Here is an 11,991-nt window from a genome sequence, read left to right as displayed (position 1 = left end):
ACTACCTGTAGGCATACCTAGGCATTGAGCGGAAACGTTTTCGTCTGAGATGAGATGAAAATGAGACTCAATATAAGAACTGGCAACCAAATAACACAGCAATGATAGGTGGCTGTGTGGTCCTGGGTTAAAGAAAAGGGCTTGTAACCAGGAGGTCCCCGGTTCCCACCTCAGCCACTGACTCATTGTGTGACCCTGAGCAAGTCACTTAACCTCCTTGTGCTCCGTCTTTCGGGTGAGATGTAGTTGTAAGTGACTCTGCAGCTGATGCATAGTTCACACACCCTAGTCTCTGTAAGTCACCTTGGATAAAGGCGTCTGCTAAATAAACAAATAATAATAATGATACCTGGGTAAAATAAAATTTTAACTGTGCACACGTTATTTATTCTGTCCACATTTAAAACAGCGTATACTGTCCGTGCAAATGAATTCACCTTGCAAAATCGAGCTCTTTACAATCAAGATAAACATGACCTCAAACACGTCACTTTAATCCTACATTATTTATTTAAAAACGTGCTCTGGTTTCAGATATTCCTTGCAACGTTTCTTTGATGTTGCTCATATAAGAGCTGCAGGTGAAAACTGTTAAGACCGCATACCTCGCTTTCTGTCTATAAAACACAGACACTCGTTTAATTCAGACGCAGCGTGTCTAACGCTAATTAGTTTTTGTACAGCTGGGTACTTGCAGCATGGTGTGTTTTGGCTTACATTGGCAGTAAACAATGGTTTCATTTTACCTGGTCCGAAGCGGACCATTGTTTACCATGTGACAAAACCAAACTAATTCTGCAAGTCCACCAAAACAGTGCTGAAACATGGAATAAATCATTTTAAAATAGTGAATCTCAACTACAGTAATACAAAATGCAAAAAATATATAAGAAACAAACACGTTGAAACAGTGATATGGAACTTGCTCAGTCAATTTGATATAAACTACTCAAAAGCGCAAGCCAGGAGGGAGTCAGCACAGGCATATTGATGAGTGATTGACAGGTTGCGTTGTTTGTGCTGTGAAGCTGCCACACCTGCTCCCACTCGCGTCAGCGGACCTGCACACCGACACAACGGCACCGCGGGAGTCTCACAGCTGCGTGCACTGTGTCAAACCCAAATAGTTCGTGAGGACCGGGGCACGGACCCAATACCAAGCCAGCCGCGCATTTAAACTCACCCGGGGGGGAGTTTGCCTGTGTGAACAGGTAGGTACAAGTTCAATTTGTACAGCTTATTTTAAATCTCGGTTTCAATGAAGAAGAAAAAGGTTATTTTTTTATTATTATTTTTTATTCAAGCTCCTAAGTAAACGGGTGTAATCTTTTAATTTGACTTTTTGTAAGCATGCAACGTTATTGCGCGCTGTGTAGGTTGGAAGATATTTGATCTGCTTGAATATTCGTCACAATAGGACAGAATAAAATAAATAAATATATAGTGATTGCGATTTTTTTTTTTCAGGAGTATTTTTACGTTGTTTTTATCCTGCCTGTTGTCCAGTGAAGTCCTCGTCATTATTAATCCTGCAAGCAATTACAGGAGCTGCCGAATAGCTTGGGGGTCAGCTAAGAACTGGGAATTAGAACCGTATTGATTCGTTTCTTACTGGGAACCCGGCCGGTATATCAAATCCCAGACAATGTTTATAGCAAGTTGATTATTTTAAAGAGTAAAAACAGTTTATGACTTCCAATAACCTCATTTGAGGACGGGTTACTTTATATATTAAAAAAAAAAGTTTGCATTTTTAAGTGGCATAATTTTATTTTAATGAAATATTGTTATGATAATGTAGGCTACTCTATAGTTTTGTTAACTGCAAAAGTTAAGTCTAAATGAAAGGTATCAAATTACAGGAACAGATTCATAACGTGATAAATAAACAGCAGTGTTGCATAGCTGAACCGAGGCTCTGACTTTGTACCTCAGAATTGAAAGATGTGAATGTGTAATTAGCATCAATCAAGCTTATTGTCCCACAGACCCTTTGAAAACAGCAGAATTGCCAGCGTGCATGTGCAAATTGCTGTACGAGTGTGGTCAATAATGGGCTGGATCATTACATTTCATTCAGAGGCAAAGACGTGTCGACGGTAATTAACTGCTGCTTTTTAGATGTAGTTATTCTGCTAGGCGGTGGCACGTTAAAAGAACCCTTGTGTATCTTTCAAGTAAAATCTTAAAGCGTTTCACAAGCACGCGACATCAAAGTGAGCAAAACAAGGTCAAATAACAATCTAGACGAAACATCATTGTACAGAACACGCGAGGTTAGACATGAAAAACGTTTTAGATGATAGGTCTGTGAAAAGACCATCGCGAAAGGAAGCCAGACTAAGAGCCTGGAAGCTTATTAAGAAAGTAGCTTATTAATATCAAGAACTCAAGGCACTTGGCAAAGACGTGCGATTCTGTTCGTTGTGTCTTCGATAGAGGGTCTCTCTGACTTGTGGAAGGTGTTAGTCCCTCTGTATTCAAACCTCTGCACCTTTGATCACAACCCATAACCCTCTTCATGTCTGTCAGGCATTGCCTGTATTCATTCTGAGATAAACAGCAGTTCTGATTTTCAGAGTTTCTTTTGCAAAGAGTGAAGGCTTGATGCATCAAACTATCAGCAACCTGGAGACTTCAAACTGAGCAGAGTGAAGAACGGTTCATTAAAAATGAGATTGGAGCATCAACAGTGAAATGGAAGGATTGTGTGTGTGTGTGTTTTAAAAGGGAGCTTAAAATGCAAAATTATTATTATTTGTTTATTTAGCAGACGCCTTTATCCAAGGCGACTTACAGAGACTAGGGTGTGTGAACTATGCATCAGCTGCAGAGTCACTTACAACTACGTCTCACCCGAAAGACAGAGTACAAGGAGGTTAAGTGACTTGCTCAGGGTCACACAGTGAGTCAGTGGCTGAGGTGGGATTTGAACCGGGGCACTCCTGGTTACAAGCCCTTTTCTTTAACCACTGGACCACACAGCCTCCTCAATTGCTTTCTTGAACTGGGGTAAACATGCATCCACGTTTGTGTTTTTCCAGGTACATATCCACAGCTGCAGCTAAATCTTGAAATCTCAAGGTCAGAGCAGGGCTGTACTGTAATAGAACATTTTCAATGCGAGTCTTTTGTGAAGCCGCTGCCTAGCATTCCTTTGATTTGCTTTTGTCATGCGAGGTAGTTCACTCAATTTCCTCATCTTCACAAAAGGCTGTTTTTTTCCTCCACCTGCATGTCAATTCTTGTACTCGGAGGACGAACCTTCAGCAAGGCAACTGACCTGACTAGAAGAGGTTAAGTAGAGGTTCTGACGTTTTAGAAAATTGAACAATCAACGGCTGATTTGAAGAACAAGAGAAGTACTGTGGCTTCAGCTTCCACAATAATGTGTAAAGGTTTTACTGCATGACGCTTCATACAGGAACATCACGGTTCATACATTTATATCATTTTAAACATTTCTATGGTCTCGCCCTTCTGCATTTGTGACAGAAAACGCAGAACTCTGTATAATCCAGGAAAACTGGATTAGTAGAAAACTCTAGTTTGGTTTACATGGAAAAAAAAATGAAAAGAAGTCTCGGGGGGGGGGCTCCCGAGTGGCACATCCAGTAAAGGCGCTCTTTGTGGAGTGCAGGATGCGCTCCATAGTCTGGACGTCGCAAGTTCGAGTCCAGGCTATTCCTTTGCCGACCGAGGACGGGAGCTTCCAAGGGGCGGTGCTCAATTGGCCAAGCTCCGCCCGGGGGGAGGGAGGGTTAGGTCGGCCAGGGTGTCCTCGGCTCACCGCGCACCAGCGACCCCTGTAGTCTGGCTGGACGCCTGCAGGCTTGCCTGTAAGCTGCCCGAGAGCTGCGTTGTCCTCCGACTCTGTAGTTCTTGGGTGGCTGCATGGTGAGTCTGCAGTGTGAAAAAAAGCGGTCGGCTGACGGCACACGCTTTGGAGGACAGCGTGTGTTCGTCTTCACCCTCCTGAGTCAGTGCGGGGGTGGTAGCGGTGAGCTGAGCCTAAAAGTAATTGGCCATTTCCAAATTGGGGTGAAAATAATAAAAATAATTGGCAATGACTAAATTTATATATAAAAAAAATGAAGTTTCCTCTTTTGTCACACTGCTTTGGAAGTACCTTTTGGGCGATTTGGGTTTGCATGAAGTTTTCTTTTCGGGAGAGAAATTCTCCTTCTAAATTCAAGTGACCTAATGATTCATTTGGCATCAAAATCTTTTTTACAGCAAGTCTTGTGTGTGTGTGTGTGTGTGTGTGTGTTTTTTCCCCCATTGCACTTGAGTTCACTTTCAATCTCCACTTGCAATGGGTTCTGTTTTTTTCACACTTGAGCATCATTGATTATTCGTGTTTGCACACGGTGAGGGCGGCTGATTTCTATTCATGCATTTTCATCAGTTTGTTGCTATGCTGCCAACCTTAAAGACCCAAGCTTATTTTTTAGCATTGGAAAGATAGTTATGTATATATATATATATATTATGTTACCTATGTGTTGGCTCTCTGTTTCCTTGAGATCATTACATTTCTAAAGCACATGTGAAGCAAGGCGTTGTTCTACTTCTGAAAGCCAACCACTTTGAAAACCAACGTTTGCAAGAATGTTTTTATAACCCTTTCAATAAGCCCATAATGGAAGATCCCAGGGAACGTGAGGCCACATACAGATTCACCCGTTAGCCACATACAGAAGGGAATAATGGAGAGGGCTTCTATATGGCTTTCCTTTCCCATGCACTTTTTAATTAGACAACTCATTCACACACTTGCATGTCAAACCCTTTTCATTGTATATTAATGTCTTTTTTTTTCAGTGCACACCAAGGCTTGGAAGGAGAATGCTACTGAAAATTCACAAGACCCTCCGACCCTTGGAATATTAAAGAGGGTCATTAAAGCATCCGTCCTTTTTGAAATGGGAAAACCCGCACGCTAGAGAATATACACTTCTTCTCGACCTATTCATTCAATTGTTGGCAGTGCCTAGAATTTACTCACTGTGGTGTCCCAAGCCATAGTCGTTCCCAGCTACCAGACTACAGTACTAATAAAAACACTGAAGGAACTTGGATCTGTAGATGCATGGACATTTATCAGAGTGGTCGCTATAGATAAGTCTTAACATTATCTACACACCATACTATAATCACTAGAGCAAGACCATTTTTAATTTTATTACCATTTGTGGTCTGAGACTGGCCCCCTGACGTAGCTTTCTATCAACAGCAGCTGGCCAGACAAGCACCCAAGAGAGGGGCAGTGAAACTAGAAAACGAGCTCCTTCCAGCCTGAGCTTCACCGAAGGAAGAGTTCCTGCTCAGAATGAAGGCTCCTGAGATGAACATCACCCCAGAGGTGCTGGAGTTCTGGCTGCAGGAGTCAAACCTCTCCCGGCAGCAGTTCATCAAGAAGTTTGGGCTGCAGCCGCTGGTGTTCGTTCCCCGGCTGCCCGCTGCCCTGCAGCCTGCGCTCGGAGTCCTGTACGGGTTGATTTTCGTGTTGGCGCTGGCTGGCAACGTGACTGTCCTGATGCTGCTGTGCCGTGAGAAGGCCCTCAAGTCCAACAGCGCGTTTTTCGTGTGCTCCCTGGCGCTCAGCGACCTGCTCATCTCGCTCTTCTGCATCCCCGCCACCCTGCTGCAACAGTTCTCCACCAACTGGCTGGCCGGTGCGTATCGTCTCGTTGGATTGTGATAGACTAGGTGGCGACTGTTTCATGGAGGACAGCGTAGCATGATAAAGCAATGCTCATCACGCTCTAGGGGCTTGGGGTCATTTTGAATCTAGCATTCACTGCCTCAACTTCATCTCTGTTGTAGATTTCAAAACTCTGTTTCCAATGCACACACTAATGGCACGTAGTGTTATATACACCAGAAGAAAGGGATTGGAAGGACCCGTTGGTCTAGGGAATAAGAGATGAGTGCAATCCATATGGGCGCATCCAATGCAGAGTATACTTATTATTATTATTATTATTATTTATTTCTTAGCAGACGCCCTTATCCAGGGCGACTTACAATTGTTACAAGATATCACATTATTTTTTACATACAATTACCCATTTATACAGTTGGGTTTTTACTGGAGCAATCTAGGTAAAGTACCTTGCTCAAGGGTACAGCAGCAGTGTCCCCTACCAGGGATTGAACCCACGACCCTCCGGTCAAGAGTCCAGAGCCCTAACCACTACTCCACACTGCTGCCCATGCGCTAGACGTTATCCGTTGTGTAAAAGTAGGTCATGGTTTGTAATGGGATGGGATTATCCCTGCCTTGTGTATTGTTATCATGGATGGATCATTATGTTTTAGAAGACTCTCTGGAAATTGAATTATTATCATTTGTTTATTTAGCATTATCCCTTCTATTAATGGCCCTTCTGGAACAGAATCTTCCAGTTTGGGTCCAGTCATTTTTACAAAGTAATAAATTGAAGAAATTCATTTTCCTTGCTGAAATAGCTTTCAGTACTTCTCAGAATTAAACAGGTCTGCACTAAAGCAGTATTAGATGTCATGTTTTAAAATGAAGAATACAAGTTTGCTGTGGCCAAAAGTTTAGCAGCACCTAGAATTATAGGATTGAGACAATAATAATAATAAAAAACTATATGAACATAATTTATTTATTCAACATCATGTAATCAAAGGAACTACAAAATGATATCGCAAAAGTCTACTGGAAGCCATAATAGCAGTACAGTAGTATTTCATATTAGATTTCTAAATGTCAAATGTTTTCAATTTGTGTTTAAGTCTATGGGAAACTCCAAAGCGGTGTGTAATTCAATATGTTAACGTAACATTATTCAGCAGGTTTTATTCAGCTGTATGACGCAGAATGAGTTCATTCTGTAGGGTGATGCAACACTTTTGGCCAGTGCTGTGTATAGTAGGGCCACTGCATTGACTCTGATAGAAACACTTTGGTCAGATTCACTCTAGCACTGCGTTTGGTTAGGCAAAATATTTGGCCATAGCTGTATGTACCTTGTAGGGAAGTGCAATTCAGGTAAGGCTGATGGCATTGCTTTGTTAGCTACAGTAAGTTACCCAAACTGTGCTGTGTGTGTGTGTGTGTCTCTCTCTCGCTGGCAGGACAGTTCCTGTGTAAGCAAGCTCTCTCTCTCTCTCTCGCTGGCAGGACAGTTCCTGTGTAAGCAAGCTCTCTCTCTCTCTCTCTCTCTCTCGCTGGCAGGACAGTTCCTGTGTGAGCTGTGCGTCTCTCTCTCTCTCTCTCTCTCTAGGCAGTTCCTGTGTAAGCTGTGTCTGTCTGTCTGTCTCTCTCTCTCTCTCTCTCGCAGGGCAGTTCCTGTGTAAGCTGTCTCTCTCTCTCTCTCGCTGGCAGGGCAGTTCCTGTGTAAGCTGTCTCTCTCTCTCTCTTGCTGGCAGGGCAGTTCCTGTGTAAGCTGTCTCTCTCTCTCTCTCTCTCTCTCTCTCTCTCTCTCTCTCTTGCTGGCAGGGCAGTTCCTGTGTAAGCTGTGTCTCTCTCTCTCTCTCGCTGGCAGGGCAGTTCCTGTGTAAGCTGTGTCTCTCTCTCTCTCGCTGGCAGGGCGGTTCCTGTGTAAGCTGTGTCTCTCTCTCTGGCAGGGCAGTTCCTGTGTAAGCTGTCTCTCTCTCTCTCGCTGGCAGGGCAGTTCCTGTGTAAGCTGTCTCTCTCTCTCTCGCTGGCAGGGCGGTTCCTGTGTAAGCTGTATCTCTCTCTCTCTCTCTCTCTCTCTCTCTCTCGCTGGCAGGGCAGTTCCTGTGTAAGCTGGTTCCGTTTGCCCAGGTGACGGCCGTGTCCACGAGCATCTTCACCATGATGTGTATCGCGGGCGAGCGTTTCCAGGGGATCCTGTACCCCTTGCAGCAGCGCAGCGGCTACTCCCCGAGCAGGGATGCCAAGATCCTGGGTAAGGATGTGCCATCGTAAACCAGGAAATTGAACTGTTATCTGTGAACTATAGAGAGTAAGGAGAGGAACGCAAAGCTAAATTAAAAACGGGCTGAAATTTGTACAGGAAAAAAAAATATGCATCACACCACTAGCTTCAACATAGCTTCAAAAGTATTACTAAAAATCTGAGATGAAAAACATAAATCAGAATCACTGTTTCTTCTATTGGAGGTACACTTTTCTTAAGAGTGTGTATTTTAGTGGTTTTTGAGAACAGAACGTCTTCTTTCAAAGAACTGAAAGTAGAATTGCTTTAGTATCCTACTCGGGCGGTTGTGCAACTAAAATATGTAAAATCCATCCATGTATTGAATTATTGTATGTTCTTGGGAAGCCCCCTAAAGGCGTCGGATCAGCTGCTTCTCACCTTTAGATGCCAACAGCAGCAAAATATATATATATCACTCCTACCTCCAAGAAACAACCATGATCCGGACATGGAGTTTCCAACTGTCCTGTAAACTCACAAAACGAAAGGATGGCAGGAATTTTGTGATTTGTTAACCAGTAAATCACATAAATTAGCATCTTTTCTTGCGGGGTTAAAAAAAAACAAAAAAAAAAACCTTTTGGAATGCCCGCACAATTCTAGAGGGGTCAAGAGGATTCTATATTTGCACGTATTGATGACCTCATAAAGCCTCCTTGGTTGATCGATGGCTGCTGCAGCTCAAGAGTGTCTCGCTGTTGGCGTGAGGACTTCTCTCTCCAGGGTTACTGCCTGTGACTGGCACCCAGTGGCGCTGGCACTGTCAGCGGACACAAAGACGCCAACCCACACTAAACAGTACTAGGACTAAAAGCAATGTCTAATGAAATGAATATCGTGGCTGTGGTAGTGTGGTATATTTAGAAGCTGTGTCCTTTTGAGACTGATTGATAAAGACAGGAATAGAAACAGTTGCTAGCTTTCAAGGGCATCCAGCTCAAAAACTCACAGCTTTGTATTTAACTTGTTGCATTGTGCCCTTTTGTACACTGCATCACAGTGGATTACAATTAGGATTACTGGCTGTGTTATTCTGATTGCTACTCTCTCTCTCTCTCGTTTTCCTACAGCTGTTGTGTGGTTGGCTGCGTTGGCTATTGCGTCCCCCATGTGGTACGCACACAAAGTGGAGGTAAGAGTCTGTGGAAAAACAAATGACACTAGATGTTGGCAAACTCCCGGTCCCAAAAATACAGGGTCCAAATACCGAATGGGTAGAACAGGCTCACAAGGGGGAAAAAGGCTGGCTGTGCAGTAAGAGACTCAGTCAGGGTGGGGTAGCAATCAAAAAGGCAAAACAGAAGGTCTGGGTTTATATAGTGACCAAAAGTGTAGAGTACAAATCAAAGGAGGTCATGACGAGGTTGTATAATGCACTAGTGAGGCAGAATCACTTGGGTGTTTTATTACCCGACCCAACTAATATCTGAGATCAATCAGCTACTAGGAACCGGATGAGCACAGATGGGCCGAATGGCCTTCTCGCGTTCGCCTGTGTTCCTCTGTCCCTCCCCTTTCTGTTTGAGTAAATCGTTGGCATGGGATACGCACTGCATCTCACCACGTACCCTTGTTTGTACCGCGCAGGTGAAGTACGACTTCCTGTTTGACGTGCACTACACCTGCTGTCAGGAAGTGTGGCCCCGCCCCCAGCAGCGACAGGCCTACACCACCGCCCTATTGGTGCTGGTGTTCCTGGTTCCCATGGCGACCATGGGCGTGCTGTACGGGAAGATCATCTCCGAGCTCTGGGGTAAACACCGCGTCCGTGATGTCATGTTCCAGACCCTGCCGTGCTCAGAGATCAACAAGATCACCAGGTGAAGCTGTGCTGTGTGTAGCTGTGCATCACCCTACAGCATGAACTCATTGTGCTTCATAGAGTCGAACGAAACCTGCTGCATAATGTTCCCTTAACATGTTGAATCAACCCCCGCCCCTCTGGTGGTGTTTTGTGTGACGCAGGAAGAAGAGGCGCGCGGTGAAGATGATGGTCATAGTGGTGCTGCTCTTTGCTTTCTGCTGGACTCCCTTTCACCTGGTGTCGATCCTCACAGACTACGGTAACTCGCACCTTCACACACTGTCCATTCTCCAGGGCTTCATGTGCAGAACAACGCTCTAAAACAACGTTCTTGCAAGCAGCAAAAGTGAGCCGAGGTGAGACGCACGGGCCCTTAGGAAAGAGAAGTAAGCAGCAGAGCTGTTTTAGAAATCACCGTGCAAGCGCTACCAGCTATTAGACCTACAGTATGCATTTATACTCAGTACCCTTTCTTCGTGGGTCCCACAGCAGTGGTGCACTGTGGAGAGCATATTAAAATATTCTGGCTATGTCCGACCGTGATCGGGGGTTCCCAGGGGGCGTCGAACAATTGGGCGGGAGGGCTTAGGTCGGCAGGGCAATCCACAGTTCACCAGCGCCCCCTGTGGCTGACAGGGAGCCTGCGGGTCTGCAGTGGAGCCATTCAGAGCTGTGTTGTACCCCCCGCACTAAGATAGATTCTGAAATTTTGTTTTGAATTAGTGCTGCATTGTTATGAGCATCAACGGAATAGCCCCAGTAGACCAGAAGAGCAAATTTTTCCGATCGTTTTTACAGGGAATACCAGCAGCCCACCCTCGCCTGAAAGCTGCCTCCTTTCTCTGTTTGCTTCCCAGGAAAGCTGTGGCTGCCCCCAGAACAGGAGCTCCTCCTCTTCACAGCGGTGCAGCTCCTGGGGTTCAGCAACTCAGTCTGCAACCCGGTGGTGTACGCGGCCCTCAACGACAACTTCAAGAAGCGGGTGCTGTGCCTGCTGCTGCAGCGAGGGGCCGAGGGGCGGCGGGAGGGCAGGCTGGGCGGCCCGGGCGCCCGCGTGGGCATCTCCACAGTGGAGTCGCCACGTTTGGGGGAACGCACGGAGCGGAGCGTGCTGGGAGCAGGCCGCCTCTCCAGTCGCACTGCCTGGGAGCCACAGACCTCCACCTCCTTTCCCCCCGTCCACCTCTTCAGAGCCGCTCCCCAGCAGCACAGCGCACCCCTAATGCTGAGCGTCACCGACCCGCTCACCCTGCCTGCAGCAGCGCCTTGAACACCACCAGGGGGAGCTGCATGCAAAGCCGTTTCAAATAATAACCCAAACGTTTTGCATTGCCGAGAATTTTGAGGATTGAGAAATATTTTTAAAATCTTTAAAAAAAAAATATATATATATATATGTAAAATTAACATAATTTAGATCTTTTATTTAACGTTATGTAATCAAAGAAACTACAAAATGATATCGCAAATTTATTTATTTATATATATATATATATATATATATATATATATATATATATATATATATATATATATATATATATATATATAGAGAGAGAGAGAGAGAGTACTATGTATTTCTTTCATAACTGCACATTTAAGACTTATCTATGTATTTCTTTCATAACTGCACATTTAAGACTTATCTATGTATTTCTTTCATAACTGCACATTTAAGACTTATCTGACTACATGGTGCTAAAAAAAATAGTCCCCTTACATCTTACCTAATCTATCTTGCCATAATTTCATAGGTCTCAGATTCTCCTCTATGGAAACAATATATATATATAATTTTAAGGGTGATGTCACTTTTTTTTTAATGGTAAAATCGAACACTTCAGAAGGTTTGAGTTCTTTAAAGAAAAACAAGGCAAACATTGCAGTGCTGACGCAAACCCGGTCGCTTGCGGTGTCCCTCAAGGGTCTGTTCTTGGGCCCCTTCTCTTCAATATCTACATGCTTCCCTTGGGTCACCTCATCCACCAAAACAGCCTCATGTTTCACTCCTATGCAGATGACACCCAGCTCTGCCGTGGTCCGGTTCTCAGCTTGCATCCAAGACGTCGAGGCTTGGATGTCTGCCAGTTTTCTTCAGCTCAACACTAACAAACCTGAACTTCTAGTAGGATCAAAAACAACTCAAGAATCTCAATATAGCTGCCCTGAACCTCGGAAACTGTCTGCTGCTGCCTTCCCCCGCAGTACGAAGCCTTGATGTACTTCTGGATAGCAATCACTCCTTTG

The 11,991-nt window shown here is 44.6% G+C and overlaps 1 protein-coding gene across 2 annotated transcripts; it reads left to right on the top strand.

Annotated features, from left to right (window-relative positions):
• The first annotated feature begins 978 nt into the window (after positions 1-978).
• Positions 979-11,132, top strand: LOC131720985 (pyroglutamylated RF-amide peptide receptor-like). Of its 2 annotated transcripts, none has more exons than XM_059013654.1 (7): positions 979-1,211; positions 4,825-5,678; positions 7,749-7,907; positions 9,011-9,072; positions 9,528-9,760; positions 9,906-10,003; positions 10,602-11,132. In XM_059013654.1, the coding sequence occupies exons 2-7, from the start codon at positions 5,333-5,335 to the stop codon at positions 11,012-11,014; spliced, it is 1,311 nt and encodes a 436-aa protein (XP_058869637.1). In that variant the 5' UTR covers positions 979-1,211; positions 4,825-5,332; the 3' UTR covers positions 11,015-11,132. The 2 variants fall into 2 exon arrangements, with proteins under 2 accessions (XP_058869637.1, XP_058869638.1); XM_059013655.1 differs by having other exon boundaries at positions 5,237-5,678; positions 10,602-11,131.
• Positions 11,133-11,991: the final 859 nt, after the last annotated feature.

Source organism: Acipenser ruthenus, chromosome 46 (assembly GCF_902713425.1).
Source record: "Acipenser ruthenus chromosome 46, fAciRut3.2 maternal haplotype, whole genome shotgun sequence".
Classification (NCBI taxonomy): Eukaryota; Metazoa; Chordata; class Actinopteri; order Acipenseriformes; family Acipenseridae; genus Acipenser; species Acipenser ruthenus.
Note: the sequence above shows the minus strand (reverse complement) of the source record. Positions and strands in the feature narration are given on the sequence as shown.